This window comes from Daldinia decipiens (genome assembly GCF_022478715.1).
Source record: "Daldinia decipiens strain CBS 113046 unplaced genomic scaffold F4813scaffold_24, whole genome shotgun sequence".
Lineage (NCBI taxonomy): Eukaryota > Fungi > Ascomycota > Sordariomycetes > Xylariales > Hypoxylaceae > Daldinia > Daldinia decipiens.
The window spans coordinates 462,168-481,468 of NW_026054567.1; the positions used below are offsets into that span (position 1 = coordinate 462,168).

The 19,301-nt window shown below is 51.4% G+C and overlaps 7 protein-coding genes across 7 annotated transcripts; 3 read left to right on the top strand and 4 right to left on the bottom strand.

Moving 5' to 3' along the window:
* Positions 1-261: 261 nt before the first annotated feature.
* Positions 262-3,083, top strand: F4813DRAFT_390968 (uncharacterized protein; the record flags this gene model as incomplete). The annotated part of the gene is made up of 3 exons (XM_049247089.1): positions 262-386; positions 437-849; positions 907-3,083. 3 exons carry the CDS (start codon positions 262-264, stop codon positions 3,081-3,083), a joined length of 2,715 nt encoding a protein of 904 aa, XP_049098254.1.
* A 343-nt stretch (positions 3,084-3,426) lies between these two features.
* Positions 3,427-5,903, bottom strand: F4813DRAFT_397692 (voltage-dependent anion channel-domain-containing protein; the record flags this gene model as incomplete). The annotated part of the gene is made up of 8 exons (XM_049247965.1): positions 4,959-5,903; positions 4,895-4,900; positions 4,595-4,804; positions 4,528-4,535; positions 4,323-4,472; positions 4,004-4,262; positions 3,904-3,946; positions 3,427-3,827 (listed from the first exon to the last, which is right to left on the bottom strand). The coding sequence occupies exons 1-8, from the start codon at positions 5,241-5,243 to the stop codon at positions 3,427-3,429; spliced, it is 1,362 nt and encodes a 453-aa protein (XP_049098255.1). The 5' UTR covers positions 5,244-5,903.
* Positions 5,904-6,229: 326 nt separating this feature from the next.
* On the top strand, positions 6,230-8,974 carry F4813DRAFT_141088 (protein serine/threonine phosphatase 2C). Its single transcript, XM_049238840.1, has 2 exons — positions 6,230-6,753; positions 6,839-8,974. Exons 1-2 carry the CDS (start codon positions 6,702-6,704, stop codon positions 8,701-8,703), a joined length of 1,917 nt encoding a protein of 638 aa, XP_049098256.1. The 5' UTR covers positions 6,230-6,701; the 3' UTR covers positions 8,704-8,974.
* A 28-nt stretch (positions 8,975-9,002) lies between these two features.
* Positions 9,003-11,162, bottom strand: F4813DRAFT_364958 (DUF1977-domain-containing protein). The gene is made up of 2 exons (XM_049243865.1): positions 10,196-11,162; positions 9,003-10,120 (listed from the first exon to the last, which is right to left on the bottom strand). Exons 1-2 carry the CDS (start codon positions 10,728-10,730, stop codon positions 9,576-9,578), a joined length of 1,080 nt encoding a protein of 359 aa, XP_049098257.1. The 5' UTR covers positions 10,731-11,162; the 3' UTR covers positions 9,003-9,575.
* Positions 11,163-11,295: 133 nt separating this feature from the next.
* Positions 11,296-12,173, top strand: F4813DRAFT_364960 (uncharacterized protein). The gene is made up of 2 exons (XM_049243866.1): positions 11,296-11,537; positions 11,623-12,173. Exons 1-2 carry the CDS (start codon positions 11,483-11,485, stop codon positions 11,979-11,981), a joined length of 414 nt encoding a protein of 137 aa, XP_049098258.1. The 5' UTR covers positions 11,296-11,482; the 3' UTR covers positions 11,982-12,173.
* A 514-nt stretch (positions 12,174-12,687) lies between these two features.
* On the bottom strand, positions 12,688-13,464 carry F4813DRAFT_390973 (tyrosine phosphatase family-domain-containing protein; the record flags this gene model as incomplete). The annotated part of the gene is made up of 1 exon (XM_049247090.1): positions 12,688-13,464. One exon carries the CDS (start codon positions 13,462-13,464, stop codon positions 12,688-12,690), a length of 777 nt encoding a protein of 258 aa, XP_049098259.1.
* A 2,508-nt stretch (positions 13,465-15,972) lies between these two features.
* On the bottom strand, positions 15,973-17,714 carry F4813DRAFT_141330 (FAD dependent oxidoreductase). The gene is made up of 3 exons (XM_049238842.1): positions 17,329-17,714; positions 16,507-17,264; positions 15,973-16,443 (listed from the first exon to the last, which is right to left on the bottom strand). Exons 1-3 carry the CDS (start codon positions 17,439-17,441, stop codon positions 16,058-16,060), a joined length of 1,257 nt encoding a protein of 418 aa, XP_049098260.1. The 5' UTR covers positions 17,442-17,714; the 3' UTR covers positions 15,973-16,057.
* Between the last annotated feature and the right edge of the window lie 1,587 nt (positions 17,715-19,301).

Here is a 19,301-nt window from a genome sequence, read left to right on the forward strand (position 1 = left end):
TGTACATAGGTACATAGGTACATAAACTCTATCCTATCAACCCCACAAACGTCAACAGCTTCCAATCCATCTCGTTCACTTAGTGATCTATATCGACGTAGCTCATACATACCTAAGGTACCTACCTAACCTAGGTTAGGTAAATTTTGTGTTAGATATGCCATGAAAGTTTGTAAGCAAGTAAAATTAATAAATACGAGTTAGATTTCTCTAATCTCACGCCTGAAGAAAGGAATTTGTAAACTTCCTTGCCACGCCATCATGGATCGCCAGAAGAGTACGCTCGAATCCGCAATCGAGAAGGCCGCTTTGAAGGCCTTTCAGCCTCAGAGTGACGGGGAATCTCGCTCGGAAGGCCAGCGGGAACTTAGCACCGTCTTGTCGAGGTGGGTAGTCTGATGTAACTCGATTCTCCTTCTCTGAACATATGTTATAGGTCCAATACCATGGCACTTATGTCCGCTCTAAGCAAGTTGACCCAACCCGATCGTGTTCCGGCATGGCTTCGAGTCCACCTGATGGATGTGCTTACCTTGCTTCCCCAACGACATGACGGCGTCCGGGCCACCTTGGAATTTGTCTTTTCCGTTCACCCCTCGAGCACTGTAAAACCATCCGAGGCGGCGGCACCTCAGAAACAAGGTGCAAATATCACTATGGAAGCTCTCAAACTCGCTTCTAATCTACTGTCTACGCCACCCGCTATCATTGCGCCGGAGCAGTGGTTTCCCGGAATCGCCTCCCAGCTTCTGGTTCTCCTCGACGGGAAAGACGGCGCAGATCTTGCGAAGGCGGCCGCTTACGTGATCGGCTTCGGCGTATTAGGGAGGAAGCAATTTGGGGCTCCTGGTACGACTCGGAAAGGGAAGCTTTTGCAAAGATGTATCTGCTAACACTAGGATTCAGGAACACCTGGGTGGAAAGCGTTTGCCGAGCCGATGCTCTCCAGGATAGACCCTACTCTATCGTCCGAGGAGCCTACAAGAGAACCCCTTGTATTCAGTGCCAGCCCTGATGAGGTTATCGACTTACGCAAAGAAGATATCCTCGTCGAAGCGGTCGATCTGCGTAACGCGCTAAGACGCCTATCTTCTCTGCTGGACTCGCATCCGAATCCCGGCTTGACAAAGAGACTGCTTACGCCATTGATGCTGCCGCTATGGACATTGTCGTCTTGGCCGTCTGCGAATAGCGAGTTGAACGAGCAGTATAGAAGCCCGGCGAATGCTCTCCTAAAAATATATCTCAAAATTTCGGGCTCTCCGGAGAAGTTTCAAACGCTTCTTAGCAACCTTCTCGTAAACGGAAGTAGGAGCTCGTCCAAGCTTTCATGGCTATTTGACACGGTCGGAGATTCTAACATCCAGATAAAACGCCTACGGGGAGGCACAAATGATGCAGAAATCGAGCTAAACCTGGGACTCTTGGGGTCTAAGTCGGATGCCTTTCTAGAGCTCTTGCAGTCGGTCGGAACTGATTCAGATATATCTACGCTATTCCTCAGCCTGCTACGAGATTCGCTCGGTTCTACGGATACTACGCAAGAGATTAAATTAATCCCGGGCGCAGGGAAACAGAAAGACCCGGCAGCGCAGCTGATAGAGGCAAAAGTACTACAGAAAATGATGGAGAAGCTATCCGGCCAGCTAGTCTCGAGCTGGAAGCAAATGCTCGAACTCGTCAGCCAGATACTAGGCGAGTCTGAAACGTCGTCGGCTACGGCCAACGACGACGCCACAGCTGTAGCGCTAAGCCTGCTGAATCTCGTAGTGACGGCTCCCGGCTTTCAGAAAGCAAACGTCCGCGCCGATCTTCTCGCATCTATAGAGAATTCCCTCGAAAGAATAAGTAAATTACAAGCGGCCGACGTGTCGCAAACAGCTCGAAACCTTTCCCTCCTACTGAAGTACCGGGATGCTATAGAAGATCCGTCTGAACAGACGACGGTGCTTACAGATCGCCAGGTTGAAGACCGCAAGACTTACAACTTGGCTATCTCCTACATCACACAATCGGACTCACCTCCGCCAGTGCGCATGGAGGGTCTAAATCTGCTATCTAGCTTAATACGAGCCAGCAGCCCTATTCTCGATATTCAAGCCACTCTAGTCCTCCTCTCATCTCTACTAAATGAAGATGACGACTATATCAATTTGACCGTTGTAAAGCTGTTTGCTCAGCTCGCCGACCGACACCCCCGCTCAACCACCAAGGAGATCTTGGAGCATTATGTCGACGCTAACGAGTTAGAAACGACCGATACCCGTCTCCGGTTCGGCGAGGCATTGCTCCAAGCAGTCCAGCGCCTTGGCGAGACCTTTTCGGGCGAAATAGCACGGCAAGTAGGTGAAGCGCTCCTCGCAATCGCGGGACGGCGCGCTCAGCGTCCTAAAACCAAGGCAAAACAAGATCGCCAAGAGCGGCTCGAGCAGATGAAGAACAAGGCCGCGCAGGATGCTTGGCAGGGCGAGGTACCCGACCTTAGCGAACTCGACGACGAGCAGACCGAGGACGAGAAAGTGCGCAACGGGTTCATCGCGCAGATCGTATCCGGTTGGGAGAGCAAACGCGGAGCCGAGGACGTGCGTATGCGTACCTCGGCGCTGTCCGTGTTCTCGGTTGCTATCGAGACTAACGTCGCCGGGCTAGGCGCCCCTCTTGTCGAGACATCTGTCGATCTGTGTCTTAACGTTCTCGCCCTCGATACGGGCCCCGAGGCTGGTATTCTTCGCCGATCTGCTATTATACTCATCTTGCACTTCGTACGGGCGCTCGCAGATGCACGCGAGAGCGGCAAGCGTCTTGGTTTTGGGTTAACCGACTCCAGCCGGCAGGATATAGCACGCGTGCTAGAGTACGTAGCTCAGACGGATAACGATGGATTGGTACAGCAGCACGCGAGAGACGTTGCAGAGAGCCTACATAATTGGCAACTGAGCACTTTGGTGCCCCCCGCTGCAGAGGTCCGGAACGACCGGGGTACTTCTGCGCTGACGCGGCTGGCTGGGTTAGATATAGGGGCTGCTCTAAGCTTGCCTTCCTTAGAGCCGAAGGCGAGGCCTAAGATCGAAGAGATCAACTAGCTGCCTTGGTTTGTCTGCGCCGGTGTTATATGATCTAAGTATCACAAGTACATAGCTGATATTCCATATCCACCTCGCCTCCTCGTTCGCTCTGATAGGCAGGCATTTATACGCTGAAAATAGAACAATACCTAAATTTTAGATAACCCAATTACGTCTATCCCATCGAATTCCGGGCATGGGCTATTTTTCTTTTGTCCTCGGAGCTCTATCGGATACGGGGTATAATCACTCCAACTATAGCTAAATGCTGCAACCAATCTCTTGCTCCGCCAGGATTCTATATGCCGTGATAAAAAATGCTCAGCTTCTTCTAGTATTTGCTTCGTATTCTATCCCCAATTTACTCGCTCTCTAACTCCTTTGGCCACAGTAGCTCCCTATTCCAGAGACATCGTAACATGGAAACAAAGACAAGCGCCCAGACGACGATTAGGGCGGCAGCCATTACGCAGCCGGTGATGCGAAGTCCAGTGCTACCGAGGGCGACGGCTAATGCTAAGGTTGCAGTCACGAGCGCTGTGTTTGGAAATACGAAAGACCACCAGGTCATCTGAAAAGGCATCTTGCGTTCGGGGCGTGCGTACTTCAGAAGAGAGCCGACCGAAACCAGGAAAAACCACACGCTGAGACCCCAAAGCCATAGCCCGACGATGGTTGAGAGTAGTCGCAGGATCACGACGCTGTGGGTCGAGCCTTGAAAGTCGTCCGGGATAATGACATGGGATTGCTGGCCAAGGGATACTACCTATGCGTCAGCCCGAGTGTTTGGGTAGATAATAACTGCACAGCGGAACGAACTGCAAACAGGAAGTCCTACCTAGTCCTGCTACCGTAAAGCCGCTAGGTCCGATAGAAATAAACTAGGTAATTATATGAGCATCAGTATTTCTCGAGAGATACCATTCATCAGAACTCACGACGCCCGGCCGTTGCGTATCTCTTGGTAACTTCTGAGTCATAAGTCGATAGATAAACGCAGCGCATATCATAAAGCTGATGAGAAACCCAGTCCCTTGCACCGCTATCGCGCACATCGCGATCGCCAACCTATCGATCGGCGGGTTATCAGAAGCGGCGGTGTTTGCTGCTATGAGCGTACTGGCAAACGGGGCGGACAGGAGAAGGGGATAGCCCGGGAAAACCCACACGGGCGTCATGGTATGGATAGGAAAGATCCTATAAGGGGGTGCGATATGTTAGGAACAACTAGACGCTTAAGGAGCTGAGCCTACTAACTGAGTAGACCATAGGATCAGGTACATGCCAGTGCTCGCCACTACACTGACAACGATATAGATCCAGAACAGCCATTCCATCACGCGCTGCAACCAGGGGCCGGTCATGGGTATTCCGTATTCGCAGGTGTTGATCAGGATGGTGGCTGTACTACGTTCGTAGTCGGTAAGCGCACGGGAGGCTCATACGATTTCGTGCTACTTACGAGACTACCTAGTTATTGAATGAGACATGAGCTCCACGCCGAAGAGGAGATTACGAACGGAGCTTACCACGGCTGGGATGAAGAGAGATTCCATCTGGTCTAGGAACGAGTGCAGGCAACTTCCGGGGACCATAATAAATCTCATCGTAATCAAGACGCAATTCATGACGAAGAGACATATATTAAAGAGAAAAAAGACGATTCCAATATACCAGAGCCAGTCGGCGCGGTACGGGGTCCATACGGAATGGAGGACGTTAGCGACGCCGCCGGTTGCCTATGCCAACAATTCGTTAAGCGTACAAGGAACTAATAGAAGAGACTGCGAGGACCCGTGGGTGCAGGTGTTTTTGACAGCTCAGCTTACCATAGTCTAAATCGGCGTTAGCGGGCAAGAAGCAACCCTTATGAATTTTATATCAAAAACGTACCATCGTGAACCAAGTCCATTGATGGCAACATATCCGATCCCGAATTCCAATCTTCTTCCCGCCTCTCGACTTCCTAGCGTTGGAGATCATCCTGGCTAGGCTATCAGCGTTGGGCGGAGCGCGGAGAGGAACCGGGGGTGGCCTCTTCTCCCGCCGATCCCGACCCCGATTCGACAGCGACAGAACCGGCGAAGAGGCGCCTCGGTCGAAGTAGTCTTCGCCGGGGGTCACATAACCGTTGATGGCTGCTTCGACATCAACCTGGGTACTTAGAACTCGGGACATTTTGACATGCAAAATTCATCGGGGGTCCTGGCGAAGAGCCTAGAGATTATGTATATGGCGATGAGTATGACAGGTTCGACGTGAGCTAACGCCGAGTGAAAGTTGACAAGGGTTGTCACGAATACCACGAGGTGTAGGACGACGGAGCCGACATTGGATATAGACATAATCCGGCCCGGTAAGAGACGTGATGTCCAAGACAATGTCTAAGAGAGGATACGAACGGGAGACTTTAAAGGAGGGGATATGTATTCAATAACGAGTTTAGAGCGCGCACTAGTCTCTGCCGTGTTGTCCGCGTGGAGATGGAGATGAGAGGTGCAGGTTGCAGGTTGCAGGTCGATGCTACATAAGACTTGGATCTTTGCCGGATCAGGATCCAGCTCCTCTCTTCTGTCTTTTATGAACGTAGTTTGGCGAGAACGTGGTCTAATTGATTTAATTGACTATCGACCGTTGTACATTTATAAGGTCGAGAGATAGAGCGGTCTACTCGAAAAGCAACTCGAAAAGCCATTCGTTTGTTTCAATGTCGTGTAAATGCAGATTCCTTCGTACCCCTCATATTATTTCTTTATCTTTATCATCTTTATCTTATCGTACATTATACTGCCCAAAAGCGAAATATAGCCCGCATAGATTCTTGGAATGGAATTAGTACTCGTGTCCGCTATGACGGCATAGCACATAAGCGTCTTTATATGGGTAGTCGGGCAATTAGGTACAATATCTACATAGTTATGTACCTGATAACCTAGGTTAGGTAGGTACTTGCACTAGATACACCTAGATTAGTACCTTATGTACATAAATTAGGTCGCTCCACAACGACATCGATGAGCGAGGCTAATTATATGTGTGTACCTAGGTACTTAAGGTACCTATGCAAAGTAAGATGTAGGTAGATGTAGTGGAACTTTCCAGCCTGTAACGGTCCAAGGCGTCGGGTTGGGGTAATAACTTCTTATAATTCGGTCCAGGTAAGCCGGTCTTGCCAATCCTACCTCGCAACATTTCTTCCCCAAAACCTCAAGCCTCATCCCATCGAATCCCAACAAATAAGCTTGCGTATAATATCTAACAACTCTCCTATAACAGGCGCTCTCCTCTATAGGTGTTATTCCTAACATCGGCTAAGAACGTTGTCGACGCCTGAGAAATAATCCTCGTTCAGGATTTTGCCAATTGGTATCTCAACTTAGTATTGCTTCTAGCCTCTTTCGAGTCCTGCGTTATCTTATTTAGAACCATTACCACAAGACTATTACGAAGACTAGGTGGGCATGCTTAGTGCTTTATCCCTTGGGCATCTCTCCACCCCCGGCTTCGGGGCTTCTCGACCAACTCCTACATCTTCTGAATCTTCGCGTCTCGATCCGATGGGTACATCACACGCCTCATAGGCCTCTTTATAACAAGCAAAATCCCCGCCCGCTCCGCCAGCATTTCTACGTCGGGATGGGACTTAGTCGCGGTCGTCCGAAGCGGTGGTCTCTGAACGATACCTATGGTCAGTCAGACATTCTAGGATCTTGCACATTTGCATCTCGAGCTTCTGCCAAAGTCCCAAACTAGCTAACATATCCTTCGGGTAGGCTTCATCGCAACATTCTTCGATACTCAGACGCGGACGTATGCGCGCCAAGCGGTCGTAAGGTGCACAGCAGCGCAACAGCCTTCTAGCTCGGTACCAGCACCCCAAAGTGCGGACGCCACTTCGTCCCGCGTCGAGTCACGAGCTCTAAAGACGGCGCCTCATCACAACGTCCGGCGTAGCTTTCACACGTATTTCGTCACGCACCTCCCGTCCTCCTCGCTACACCCGGACTCTCGTGCCCCAGCTGGACCTCACCACAAGCTACCTCGCTCTGCCGCCGCACCTCACACGGCAGTTTCCGGTGCGGCTCCCGTGTCTCCGCCTCACCTGCCATCCAACCGCGACTTGACCGTCGTGCGCATTCCCCTGCGCAGCGCTAAGCACCACTTCGGAGTCGCGAATTCAAGAGGATCCAGGCCATACAACGAAGACACGAATCAGGCCGGCACCATCGACATCCCCGCGTTCGCAAAGCGGGCCCCCATTAGCCTCGTCCGCAGCACCATGAACAAGATGGGAGAAGGAACTTCAGCCGATAGCCCCTACGGGGATCCCCAGATCTTCTACTTTGGCGTTTTCGACGGTCACGGAGGCACCCAGTGCAGTGACTTCCTACGGGATGAGCTCCACGGATATATCGAGGAGGCAGCCGAAGAGTTCGAGCTACAAAGTAGCCTCCGAACGGCGCGGAAGGGTCATAGGCCAGATTCGGAATCTCTCAGTGCGCCCGCTCCAATTTTATCAGACAGCGAAGCTGGCGGACAGAAGAGACTCGACTGGCTGGATATCAAGGGTTCAGAGGCCGTGTCAACCAAGGTAGACATACCAGAAATAGACGAGCGCGGCGCGATTCGCGAAGTCGAAAACCCCGATGCCATAGAGGGTGTTCAGCCCGTGCCAGACAGAGCATCGGGATCAAAGGCCCTACAACTACAGAGCGAACTGGTAAAGGAATATAAGAATACGGTTGGCGGGTATTTCCGGCGATTCCACCCCCCTTACTTTCAACTGAAGCGAGATCCCGATTCCCCCGAACCACCCGTTAGCGTCGAGTCCGTTCTCACGTACGCTTTTCTCCGTGCAGATCTCGACTTCATCGCCGCTCAAGCCCGCAAGCCTGACCCTGACGATCCCTACGTGGCCGATACCGCTCTGAATTTTGACGAGGTGCTGGGGAAGCCACACCACATGCCACCGTCAGGCCAGGGCATCGGCGGCCGTACAAGATTTAAAGGGGGGTCGACAGCTTCGGTCACCCTCATCTCTACACCGACGCCTGCTCCGTTCTGGCACCCGGCTGCGAGCTCCACCCTATTAGTCGGGCACGTGGGCGATACGCGCGTCCTGCTGTGCGAGACTGCTACCGGTTTGTCTCGTCCCTTAACTTCAGATCATCACCCATGCTCTCCAAGCGAGTCGCACCGGCTGCGACGGTTTGCGGCATCCTTCGTGACGGACTCGTTCGGCGAAGAGCGGATTCAAGGCCTTGCCAACTCTCGGGCGTTTGGCGACATGGCATCCAAGCGTCTAGGCGTCTCAGCCGAGCCGGAGATCACGCGAACGGAGCTGGGGCCGGCTCAGTACAGCTTCATCGTCCTCATGTCCGACGGCGTGTCGGGAACGTTGAGCGATCAAGAGATCGTGGACGTGGTAAAGGAAGCGAAGACGCCGGAGCAAGGTGCTAGGGACGTTGTAGCGTATGCTACCGAAGTCAGCAGAGACGGCGACAACGCGACATGCCTCGTAGTTAGGCTCGGCGGATGGGAACGCAGGAGCGAGGGGGGGTTAGGAAGCTTAGGAACCAAGGAGATTCGGGATTTTAGGCGTAACGAAGCCATGGATCCGCGACGGGGAATAAGATAGACGGTGTATATCTTGGAGTATAAGTAAGACCGCTTTTACTCGCGCCTGGACGAGAAAGGTAAACCCGCCTATCACACCAAGTCGTGCCGAGCGTTATCCATGCGAATTAATAAGGCCGTGGGCCGCCGCCTGGTTGTAGCGCTTGTTTAGGCTTTATAGCCGCCTACGTATTATTACGTGGATGTTGCAATTTTACCTATTAATCAAACTCAAGAATCTGAAACCCTGGGATTTAAATGTGCTAAAAGATTCACGGCAAGTTGAAATTTACCATGATTTACATACTTTCAAAGCCGTACTGGAATAATGTGCGTGTTATGTTATCAGTATTAAATGTGGCGACTACTTTCTGCCCATGCCGTCTCACTGCGCGTCTAATGTACGAGAGAAAAGATGTCTAAGTGCATTATGCTTCTGATAGGAGCTAACTACGAGAATCCAGTGACCTTAAGGGCAAATGTGCCTTCGAGATTCGTCCCAAGCACGGCTGCAAGGTAGGTAAGTCAGTAATAACACGGTCTACACAAGACGAAATACACACCCGGCCCAAAACGCGGCACACGTAGGAATGCCCATCTGTCTATATGATCGCATGAAGGATGTAACACGAATATGAGAACTCCCACGTCCGCCGCGCACTACCTACTAGACTTGGCAGAGGATATGCTACCCTATTGATTCCCAATCTCTCCCCCTGAACGCCTGGCGCATCTGTCAAAATCCCGCTGGCCTGATCGACGCGTAGCTCCCTTTCATTAACGTCAAAGTAGTCATATCGACTAAATCTCTCACGGATTCGCCTACGTCTTTAGACTACAGGTCTCGCATACTCGAGTCGCTCGAAAATTATACTGTCAAATTGCAGAGGTGTGCTACCGCGAGATACCCAGGGCATCCATACGCTTACATGATGTCATCTCGAACTGGTCCGCAATCTTCATCTTGTCTGGATCCGGGAAAAACCACCCTTGCGCCTTATCGATCAGGTCGCGTTTGGTGCGCATCTCAGTGTCGCAGCGGCGGCGGAGGACGCGCACGAAACCGACCTCGGCCTCTTTATCTAACTGACGAAATTGGTAGTCGTTCCAGTCGACAACCTGAGCTGGATTAACGTAGTAATCGACGCCAAGTTTGGGGGTGGTTCGGTGGTAAGTTAGGGGCGGCGCGGCCGCGTCGAAAACCATCGAGGGTACTGCCGGCTGCGTTTCGCCGCCCGAAAATATAGATGACAGCAGCGGGAACACGAAGAGGAATAGGATCGGCAACAGGCTGATGAGCGTGTCCCAGCCTGTATGAGGCCGCTGCTGACCTTCGGCTTCCCGAGGTCTCCTGCGCGGATTTGCTCCTCCCATCTGGTGTACGCGGAAGCCCCTGTTTCCGCCGATGTTAAATACGAACTGCGGTCCCGTATCGAACCCTAGCCCGCGTTAGATCTCTCTTCACTCTGTTCGTATCCTTCGAGGGGGAGAAGGATAGAAGGTGGGTAACTCACCCCCGAAAGGACCACCAAAAGCACCACTAAAGAATCTCTCGAACATTTCCTCCGGGCTGATATCGTCCTCCCACATGCCTCCCCCGCCGGATCCTGCCCCCGCCCCCCTACCGGGTCTCATACCACCAAAATTATTGAATGGATTGCCAGCCTGGGCCCTCGCGCTCTCAAACCTGCTATCCGGATCGGTACCGAAGCGGTCGTACTTTTCGCGCTTCTCCTTGTCGCCTAGCACGCCGAAGGCACGGCTGACCATCTTGAAAGCCTCGTCCGCATGTTCGTGGCCGTTCTTGTCCGGGTGCGTGAGGAGGGATTGCTTGCGGTAAGCCTTCTTGATATCGGCATCGCTGCACGTCTTCCGTACGGCTTCGAGTTCTAAGATGTCGTAGAAGGCGGTCGCCTTGCACCGCCGGATTCGCAGGACCGCGGCTTTCTGCTCAGGGGTACACTTGCGTTCCTGGTTTCCTTGGTTATGATCTCGCGATCGGCTCGACCCGCCCGAGGCGTCGAAGCCGGAAGAGGTTGCGCTGGGCATGGCCGAGCGAGACCGTACTCGGGAGGACGGATACGGAGGGACGGGTAGCGATAGTCGCGACTGCGTGTACGGTATTGGTTGCTGATTCGACCTGGGCTTAGGTGATCTAGATCGAGCGAGCACGGAGAAGGACGGATGGGAATAGATGACGCTCTATCGTAAACGGAACAAATGGCGAATGACGAATGACAAATAACGAACAGATGTACGAAACGAAAACCTATCAACGAATAAAAAAGGTTCTACAAACGTAGCGCAAAATCTAGGAGGCGAAACTTGACCAGGCCCAATTAGGGGAACGTAGGCGGCCGAAGTTGTTGTCGAATTAAAAATTGAGGCTAACAATGGGAGACTCAAACTTGTAAGTCTTAAACTCCTAAAGTTCCACGATTCTCTCAGGGCTCTAGAGTCTAAGGTTACCTAAAGAAAATTGATAGGTGATAGAGGTAAAACATATGTGGCTTCAAAAGGTCTAGACCACGTTTGTTGTGGCTAGTACATGCAACTGATAAAACTGATAGGAGGTAACTAATAAACTGGAGGTAAACCCCCACTATCCTACTCACCCCACTATAATTCAAGTCTCTATCCAATAGAATAATAAGAATCTCTGTTTGACCAAACCTCACCGTCGTCATTGACGTCAAGCTCTGCCTCTATTGGAATTTAATCCATTTCCGAACGCTAAATCAAGAAAACAAAATCAGGACAACTTCTTAAAAATATCAAGCCAATACTAAGGCTTCTAAATCATGGCAACGCTAGAGCCATCTAAATCCGTAAGATCGCGCCTTGAAGCATGGGGAAGTACGTATTTTCTCTTAACATTACATAGTGTCATCTGCTTCGTGAACACATAGCTAGCTATCTAGGTAGCTAATCCGCACCGCAGATTCTCCATTCGCCCCCACGGGTCTCGCGACCTTAGTAACGGCCATGCATTTTCGTCCGCTGCAAATTCGACCTATGCTTTTCGTACCTATCCTGTTCTTTTCTAGTTACGCAAATCTCCAAGGCTTCAAAATCGATAGCGCAGGTATCACCGCCGCCGCCAGCGGCACGTACGCCCTACTCGCTATGAGAAGGCGACCTAGTACCTTCATAAATCGCTTCTCTGTTAGGGGGTTAGTTAGGGGTTCTGCCGTTGGTATAGGAATCATCAACGCTATTGCCGCGGGGTGGGTATATGGCACGGGCGATCGAGAGAGGGAGAAGGCTGAGAGGACAGGCAACCCGCGATGGGTAGAGTAGAAGGGCGAGCTGGGATTCTGGCGTGAACAAAAGGTGCTGAAGAAGGAAATAAAGCACGATTACTGTACGAATATCACATAGGGGAGTCTATAGATCGCTTGTACATATATCTACCTGTAACTACGTATATCAAGCTAGATCGAGCTTATTGCGGAATACGTACGGAATACAAGGTCACACATTAAGAAAGCTCTTCGAACCGTAGAATGAAGTATAATTCTGGATGCGACCGTATTAATTAACATTTATGGCACTCTTTTAAAATATCTGTCCAGCTCATCCTAGTTGCAACCACGCGTCTCCAATTCCATCATTTGGATCCTAACGACTTGCCGAAACCACAAACCCCCCGGACAAAAGAATAAATCAAAGATGCGACGGAGTTGTCCGTCAGAACCAACCCTTAATCGAACGCCCGGAGACACCTCAGCTCTTGATCGTCTCCTAAACCGACCACCGGTACAGCCCCCCCGTATCTCAAACCCGTAGAAATGCCAACAATTTTATTTCTCAACGCCTCATATGGTGTAGCTTTTACCCCAAATCTCCGCTCCCCGCTTCCCTCTCTCCCGAGCGTAATACTCAAAATCTATACGAAATCTGTCTAATCGCACTGGAGCGTATCTATTCTGAATTTTCCTCTTTGGGCATGCGTGGGAATGTGACCTTCTATACCATCTGATCATGGAAGCGACGCCATCGATAGTTACGTCGTCGTGAGTATTAGGAGCCTGGCGCCCGAATACATCCAAACCGACAAGGTAAAAGACGCCAGCATCACCATGCCATAAAATGTCCGCACAACGTACGGCGCCCCGGTCAGCCTGGGTACGACTCTCGGAATATCGGCTATTTTAAAGTCGGTAATATACTTGACGTCCGTCTCCCTGATCTTCGGCTCCGCATATTTGCTGTACTCTCGAATAATGCTCGCCGTGTCCCACTCTTTGGTCTTGCGCAGGATACCGACGACACATCCTGTCCGGTGCTTACCCTGATTGCAATGGATGAGCAGAGGATAGTTTTCCCGATTGCTGACGATGGAGATGATCGACTGCATGGTCTTGATAGGGATCTCGGCCTTTTTCGTGCCGGCCATGTCGAATATTTCGTGCTTGATACGATTCGCCTTAATAAACTGCTGATAGCCGTCCGGGAGGTCTTTTCCGACTAGGGTGACGATGGTCTTAAGCTTGAGGGTCCGTACGAACGGATAATCCGCAACCTTTGGGTAGCCACTTCGATATAAGCCAGGAAGAACCACGGCAAAGTTGACGGGCGGAGCGCCGGAAAGGAGTAGTGGCCGTTCAACAGCTATGTCCTTTGCGGAAACATATGCTTCCCGAAGAACGACGTCGGGAGACTCCGTACTAACTCCCATCACGCAAGGCGATTCAAATTTTTCTTTGCTATAGGTCACGTCTTTGCGATCTGGTAAGGACTCCGAGTCCTCGCCGCGATCCTGGCCTTTCCAGGACGGCATATCTCGCGCCCGCCTGAGCTGATGGAGTGTTCTGCAAGGGAAGCGAGAGGCGGTGGTTGATTCCGAATTGTCCGGTTAATACCCTGCTGCGTGAGCAGAGAAGCGAAGTATTTAAGAAGTAAGATTGGGGAGTAGGTGTCTCGTAATTCAAGTGCAAGTGTTGATAGGAAGATGAGTTGGAAGATGTCGTCCGGTCCGGCAGACGCCAGATCAAAGAGAATCGAGAGCACCGGTCATATTGGCAAGACTCATTATCAATCTCATCTTGTCAGCCAAAAAATAAGTGATGGTAAGTGAATGCGGGACCGGGAGATGAGACACTCCAGCTGGTAGACAATAAAAGAATTTGAATACGTAAAGTTAAAAAAAGGAGGTTAATAGGCGAGTCGACAACGGTTGGAAATGGGTTTGTTTTTGGACGGAACGGCGTACCAGGCTATTGTCCTCGACGGCTCGCCCTTTTAATAAGTCTGCATCTACACTGCGTTAGGGCAGGTTCAATCGAACGTTAGGGGTATTTCTGGTTTACATTTTAGTGGAGTTTCGCCTTAGTTCTGCACGTACATTAAGCCGAGTGCAAGGTATTAGCGGCTCGCAAATATACGTATCCACCCCAGCTCAAATACTTCTGCAACCGCCTTACTTTGGGTTAACCGTCACGTATCGTTCGATTTTCAGTACGAGCCGTATGAGGTTAGGTAGTGCACAAGTATTAGAAGTACATTCATAAAAGCAGGCCTTGCGTCTCTATTCTGTCAAGTCACTTATAGGCCGCCTCAAAAACAGGTACCAATATGTACGTTGGTACCTGTACCTATCAACAAAGATCTAAATTGCTCATGATCAATAGTCTAACCGCATAGCTTGGGTAAATTTTAAATGTTTAGTAAAAAAGAAAACTCAACGGAAATCTTCTCCAATCCTAAGTCATGTCGTCTTCATTCCATAGAGTTCCGTACAACATTCGCGCATACATGTTAACCCCAATCTACCTAATGTTCGAATCGTGTGGTGACGGTGCACGGGGTAGTATACAGTAACACTTGGAAATCTACGTACTATGTACGTGTTGTACTGGGGTACATAGCGGGCGGTGAGGTACCTGGGGAATGCCTCGGCAGAATGACGCAGAAAGATGGAGAATTGGGAAACGCTATAACTAGACAAGTTTAGCTTCCTGCCAGCCCGCTATTTATAATCTCGTCCACGGCGGGATAAACAGCGGGGATAGGCACCTATTCCGGTTCCGTACCGGTTTCATATCAGGTCTTTCCTAGGACCGAACCCCCGACACAAATGGAAGCTATGTGACATAACCCACCTCCTAATAACCGCCAATACCCCGTGTCAAGGTGTACATCAATCTCTCTCTCTATCTCTCTTGCCGTTGAGGTTTTGTTGAGATATGAGACATAGGCTATAGCATTGCCGTATCCCAAAGTGATAAGATGAAACAGAAACAAACAACTCGTTTGGTTACTTACGTAGGTACCTATGTGTACCTAGGTAGAATAATCTCTGATCTGCACTCGAATCACAATTCCATGGCCGAATGAAAGTCAGCGAGGTTCTTTTTTTCTCCAATTCTATTGGTTTTGTTTCCATCTTGTCGGAGTTACCGCATTATACCTAAGACGGCCCAGTTTAGTCCAAGTTGGATTTGATGGGCGAAATCTATGGTGTTTAAATACTCAGAGAATCTGTGCGACCTCGCTCCTTATAGCTTACAAGTTCCTGCTTGATGTGCCCAACTCTCAAGGTCGGTATGTACGTGCTTGGATTCATACCCAGCCTGACGGACATGTCGTTCTCACCGCAAAGCTTACCTCGAGTAAGTCGACCCGTCTCACCCGCTTCGTTGGTACCGAAACATCTCCGAAGACGGAATCTTGGGATATGCCAACCAGTCGCACGCCTTTTGTTCCCGTTTCAAGCGAGCAACCCAAGCATCGCCATCAGTTAAGTGAGCTCATGGCGCGTATCGTCGTGTTCACGTGATACGAATCTTAGGCTTCGTTTCTTTCCGTGTGACTCCCCTTCTGCGGTGAGACTATCAGATCATTACGGCCAGGCCGGTATTCTTACGTGCGACGCAGGTACTGTACCTCGTCGGTAGGTAGGGTTATACATACATACAGCCTCGCTGTCTACCACGTATATCTACCCGCTTACTCATAAGTCTCATACAAGGTACAATACATACCTGGTTGCCGGTTCGGAGCGTAAGCCATCAGCCCTACCCGTCCCAATCTTGTAGCAACCAATTCGACTGCTATCGTCATTAGCGACGCTCTCTACAAGATATTCTCGCTCTTCAACTCTATTCGCTCCTATCCTGCATTGGTGGTCAGATGATTTGATATAGGTCACCGCTAGATTCTCCTTCGCGATTACTGCTTGATTCCTATAATGCAACGTTGTCATACGACCTGATGTGTCTGATACATAATTGGAATTGATGTAAGAATAAGGAACTCTGGTCTACGGAATATGGAATATACGCCGACCTATGCTCGCCCTCCCCGTGCTCCATTTTAATCATGTCGACGCCGAGACAAGTGTAAGAAAAAAAAAAGAGACGTAATCAGATCATTCAACGCCTCGGCGTAGACCTTTGGAACCCCCCCGCTTTTCGTTCGAAGACCGTCTCGCTCATCGGTCGCGCCGGGACCCCCTCGAGGGCCTCGTCGATCAGCGTTGCAACGTCTCGTGCGCAGCCAAACGACAGACTCCAGCCCGCGCCGCCGTGCCCATAGGAATGAACGATGCGGCTGCCCGTCCTGCGGAGTTCGCGCTCGACCCTTACGTTCTGGCCTCTGAAGGGACGCAGACCTTGCGCGAACGGATATTCGGGATCTACCCTGGCATTTTCCAAGCCGGGGAGGAATCTCTCGCATCTCTCCCGCATTCTACGGATGATGGGGGTACTTAGAGTGAGGTCCAAGTCCCACTCGTGCGGCTCGGTTATGCCGCCGATCACTGCCGTCTAAGTTAGCAACCCTGGTCATGCGCATCTCAGCCGAATAGGAGTCAGGTGCTTACGAAGGATGTTGTCGTTCCTAGGTACGAGGAAGATGATCTCGTTAGCGGAGTGAGCCGCGTCTGCCGTGATAGTTAGGGCCGCGTCTACTTTTGGGAAGTCCGTCCCGTCGTTGATCACTCGGATGAGGCCACCCCTGATAGGATAGACGCTCTCGTCGCCGGCGAGCTCTTGGGCCTGAAGGCCAGTGCAGTTAACGATGGCGTCAGCTTCGAACCGAGCCCGCAGCGTGTCTTCGATTTCTACCAGGTCGTGACGGATCGTCTCGGTGACGAGATTGGCTCCCTTGCTCTCGACGAGCTCTGTCAGCCAAACCATGGCCTTATCGGTATCGATCACGGGCGCCAGCAGCTCGTACGCGTCAACCGCCCCGTACGACGGGTCGATTCCCCTCTCGTCTATGATGTCGGCTCCTCGGTAGAACCCTCTGACGCCACTGGCCATGATCTCTGTCATCTTGGAAACTTGGGCCTTGTCGCTCTCCACGGGCTCCGGAAAGAAGAAATCTGACGGCATCATACGCACGCCGGAGGCTTCGCTCAGGGCCGGGATGGATGCAATTCCGTCCCATATGTGGTACGCCGTCATGGACCAATGCTTAGAGTGCGCCAGCGAGATCTTGTCCGTGTGCTGGCCGCATACGGCCGGCGGGAACTCCCAAAGGGCGCCCGCGATCTGCGAAGTCAGGCGCTGCTCGTCGTTCACCCACGCGCTGCTGACGATAGTGACGCGGTATCCTTTATCGAGCAGTACCCAAGCCCTTAGAACGCAAGAGTTAGCATCGTAACCTACAGATTTGATCAGGAAACTAGGCATTGACTTACGATATCAACCCAGTGACACCGCCGCCAATGATCAGAACGTGCGGAGACTTGCTGGACGGCTGCCGGAGCGGCTGGCCCATAGGAGAAATATCTTTCCAAAGAGTAAGCGTCATCTTGCGGTGATCTCTTTCGTTAAAACGGTAGCTTCTAGTAGGAGCGAGTGTTTTGCTCTGTTTTGTTTTGTCGAGTGGGAAGACGGAATAGGAATCTCGGTCTCGAAGGGATTAGTCGCAAGATAAGTGTCTGAGAGGACTTGTGGTCGTGTCGTATGCGATCGAGTTTTTACAGAATTCCTGGCCGGAGTCTTCCTTATATATGACTTTGGCGGATATCATCCTGCACCCTTCGCATGCATTGCCTCGGCGAAACTCGACACGCAGTTGTTCTCGAAGCTTAGTCCGCTTCGGAGATCTATTTTCATACCCTGCTCAGGCTTCCTACATTGCACTCGATGTGGAGCTATACTAAGCACATTTCTTGGAGCAGCAGACGGCCCGCTAGATTACGCAAGGTGCTGACAAGATCACCGATGGTAGACCACGAGGGTGGGTATCAAACGTAAAGGCAACCCTCGTACGACATAGCCGTCCATACGATCGAGGACGGGCGATTATTCCGCTGATCCGAATCACCTGAAGCACCTGCCTCGTAGGGCTGTGTTAGTTGACGAAATAGTTTCTCGTCAGCCCGCTAATGATTTCCCTTGCGCGAGCTGTGATCCCTTGCGTGAGCTGTGACTCTCGCATCTGAAGGCGCATATCCCTACCGAGCAATAAGGGGTGCTTCCGTCTCGTACCGTTCGGGCTGCCAGACTGAAACGAGCTCGCATGTATCACCGCAACCGCAAACGAGAAGAGCCGATCTTGAAATCGACCAGATCGGACGCTTTCGCGAATTCGCACCCATTGTACGATAAACAACGCCTCGCGTTTCCTCATCCGAAGGATCAACGCGGTGTAATGCTTGCTAGATGCGGATGCGAGACCTTCACGGCGAGGCTGGCTCGGCAAGATGTCCCATTGGGCGCAAGCGAAGGACACACGTCGCCAGGAGCTCTGCCGACGTCTTCGCGAGGCGCTCAGCGACCCCGACGTTTTGGAGGCTACCCCAGCTGTGCTGCTGTTCCCCATAGGACTACCTTCATGTCATCTTCGTCATCTTCGTCATCGGCGCTTGCAGGTACAATCCATTTTTGACATCTCGCGTAAACTTTACCGTATTGCTGGCGTCTCATCGAAATAAGGCGGCTTTCGAGGCGGTGAATACGTTTACACGGCAGCAGGATCGACCAGCCGCATCCGCCATAACGTCCCTAAGCAGCACGCACGTTGCGACCTGTCAGTAAATACCCGTTGGTGTAGTCATCCTATCCTGCATGAAATCAGCTCACTTAAGCAGTAAGAAATATGTCAGGCACCGCCTAAGGCTGGAAGGAATGGCGGCGTCGAGTAATTTCGGACTCGGTTACACAGTCGCATATCCACACATCCAACATAATGGCGCGATCCCCCCTTTCCCCCCTTCCCCCCCTGCGACTCTCAGCGTACCTGCTACCTGCTACAGCTACCGCAGAACCAACTCGGCCGCGTTATGACTCGGCGACCACCTCGAAATGGTGGTTAGGAGTAGACTCGTGCAACGTACATCGTCCCGAGAGCCTCGTCTAGAAACTAACAAGGTCATCGGATAGTACCGGTCGAGGCCACTGTCGTGCGAGGCAGGTTTAGGCTACCAGACCGAGGCCGCCGCCACTTATGCAGCCGAACCAATAACAGGATCGCCATCGTGACTGTTTTCGTTCTAGTTGCTAGTTGCGTGCAACCCCTCGGTCCGGATTAGTAACTCCTCCACATTCTTTTAGGTTGACATTGTGACAGCTGGGAGATTTCTCGCGCGTGGCTTATGCATCCTGCGGCAGAGCCTCTTACGTTGGTCGTTCCCGAAACGGCGGACCACTGCCGCACCGCATAAAA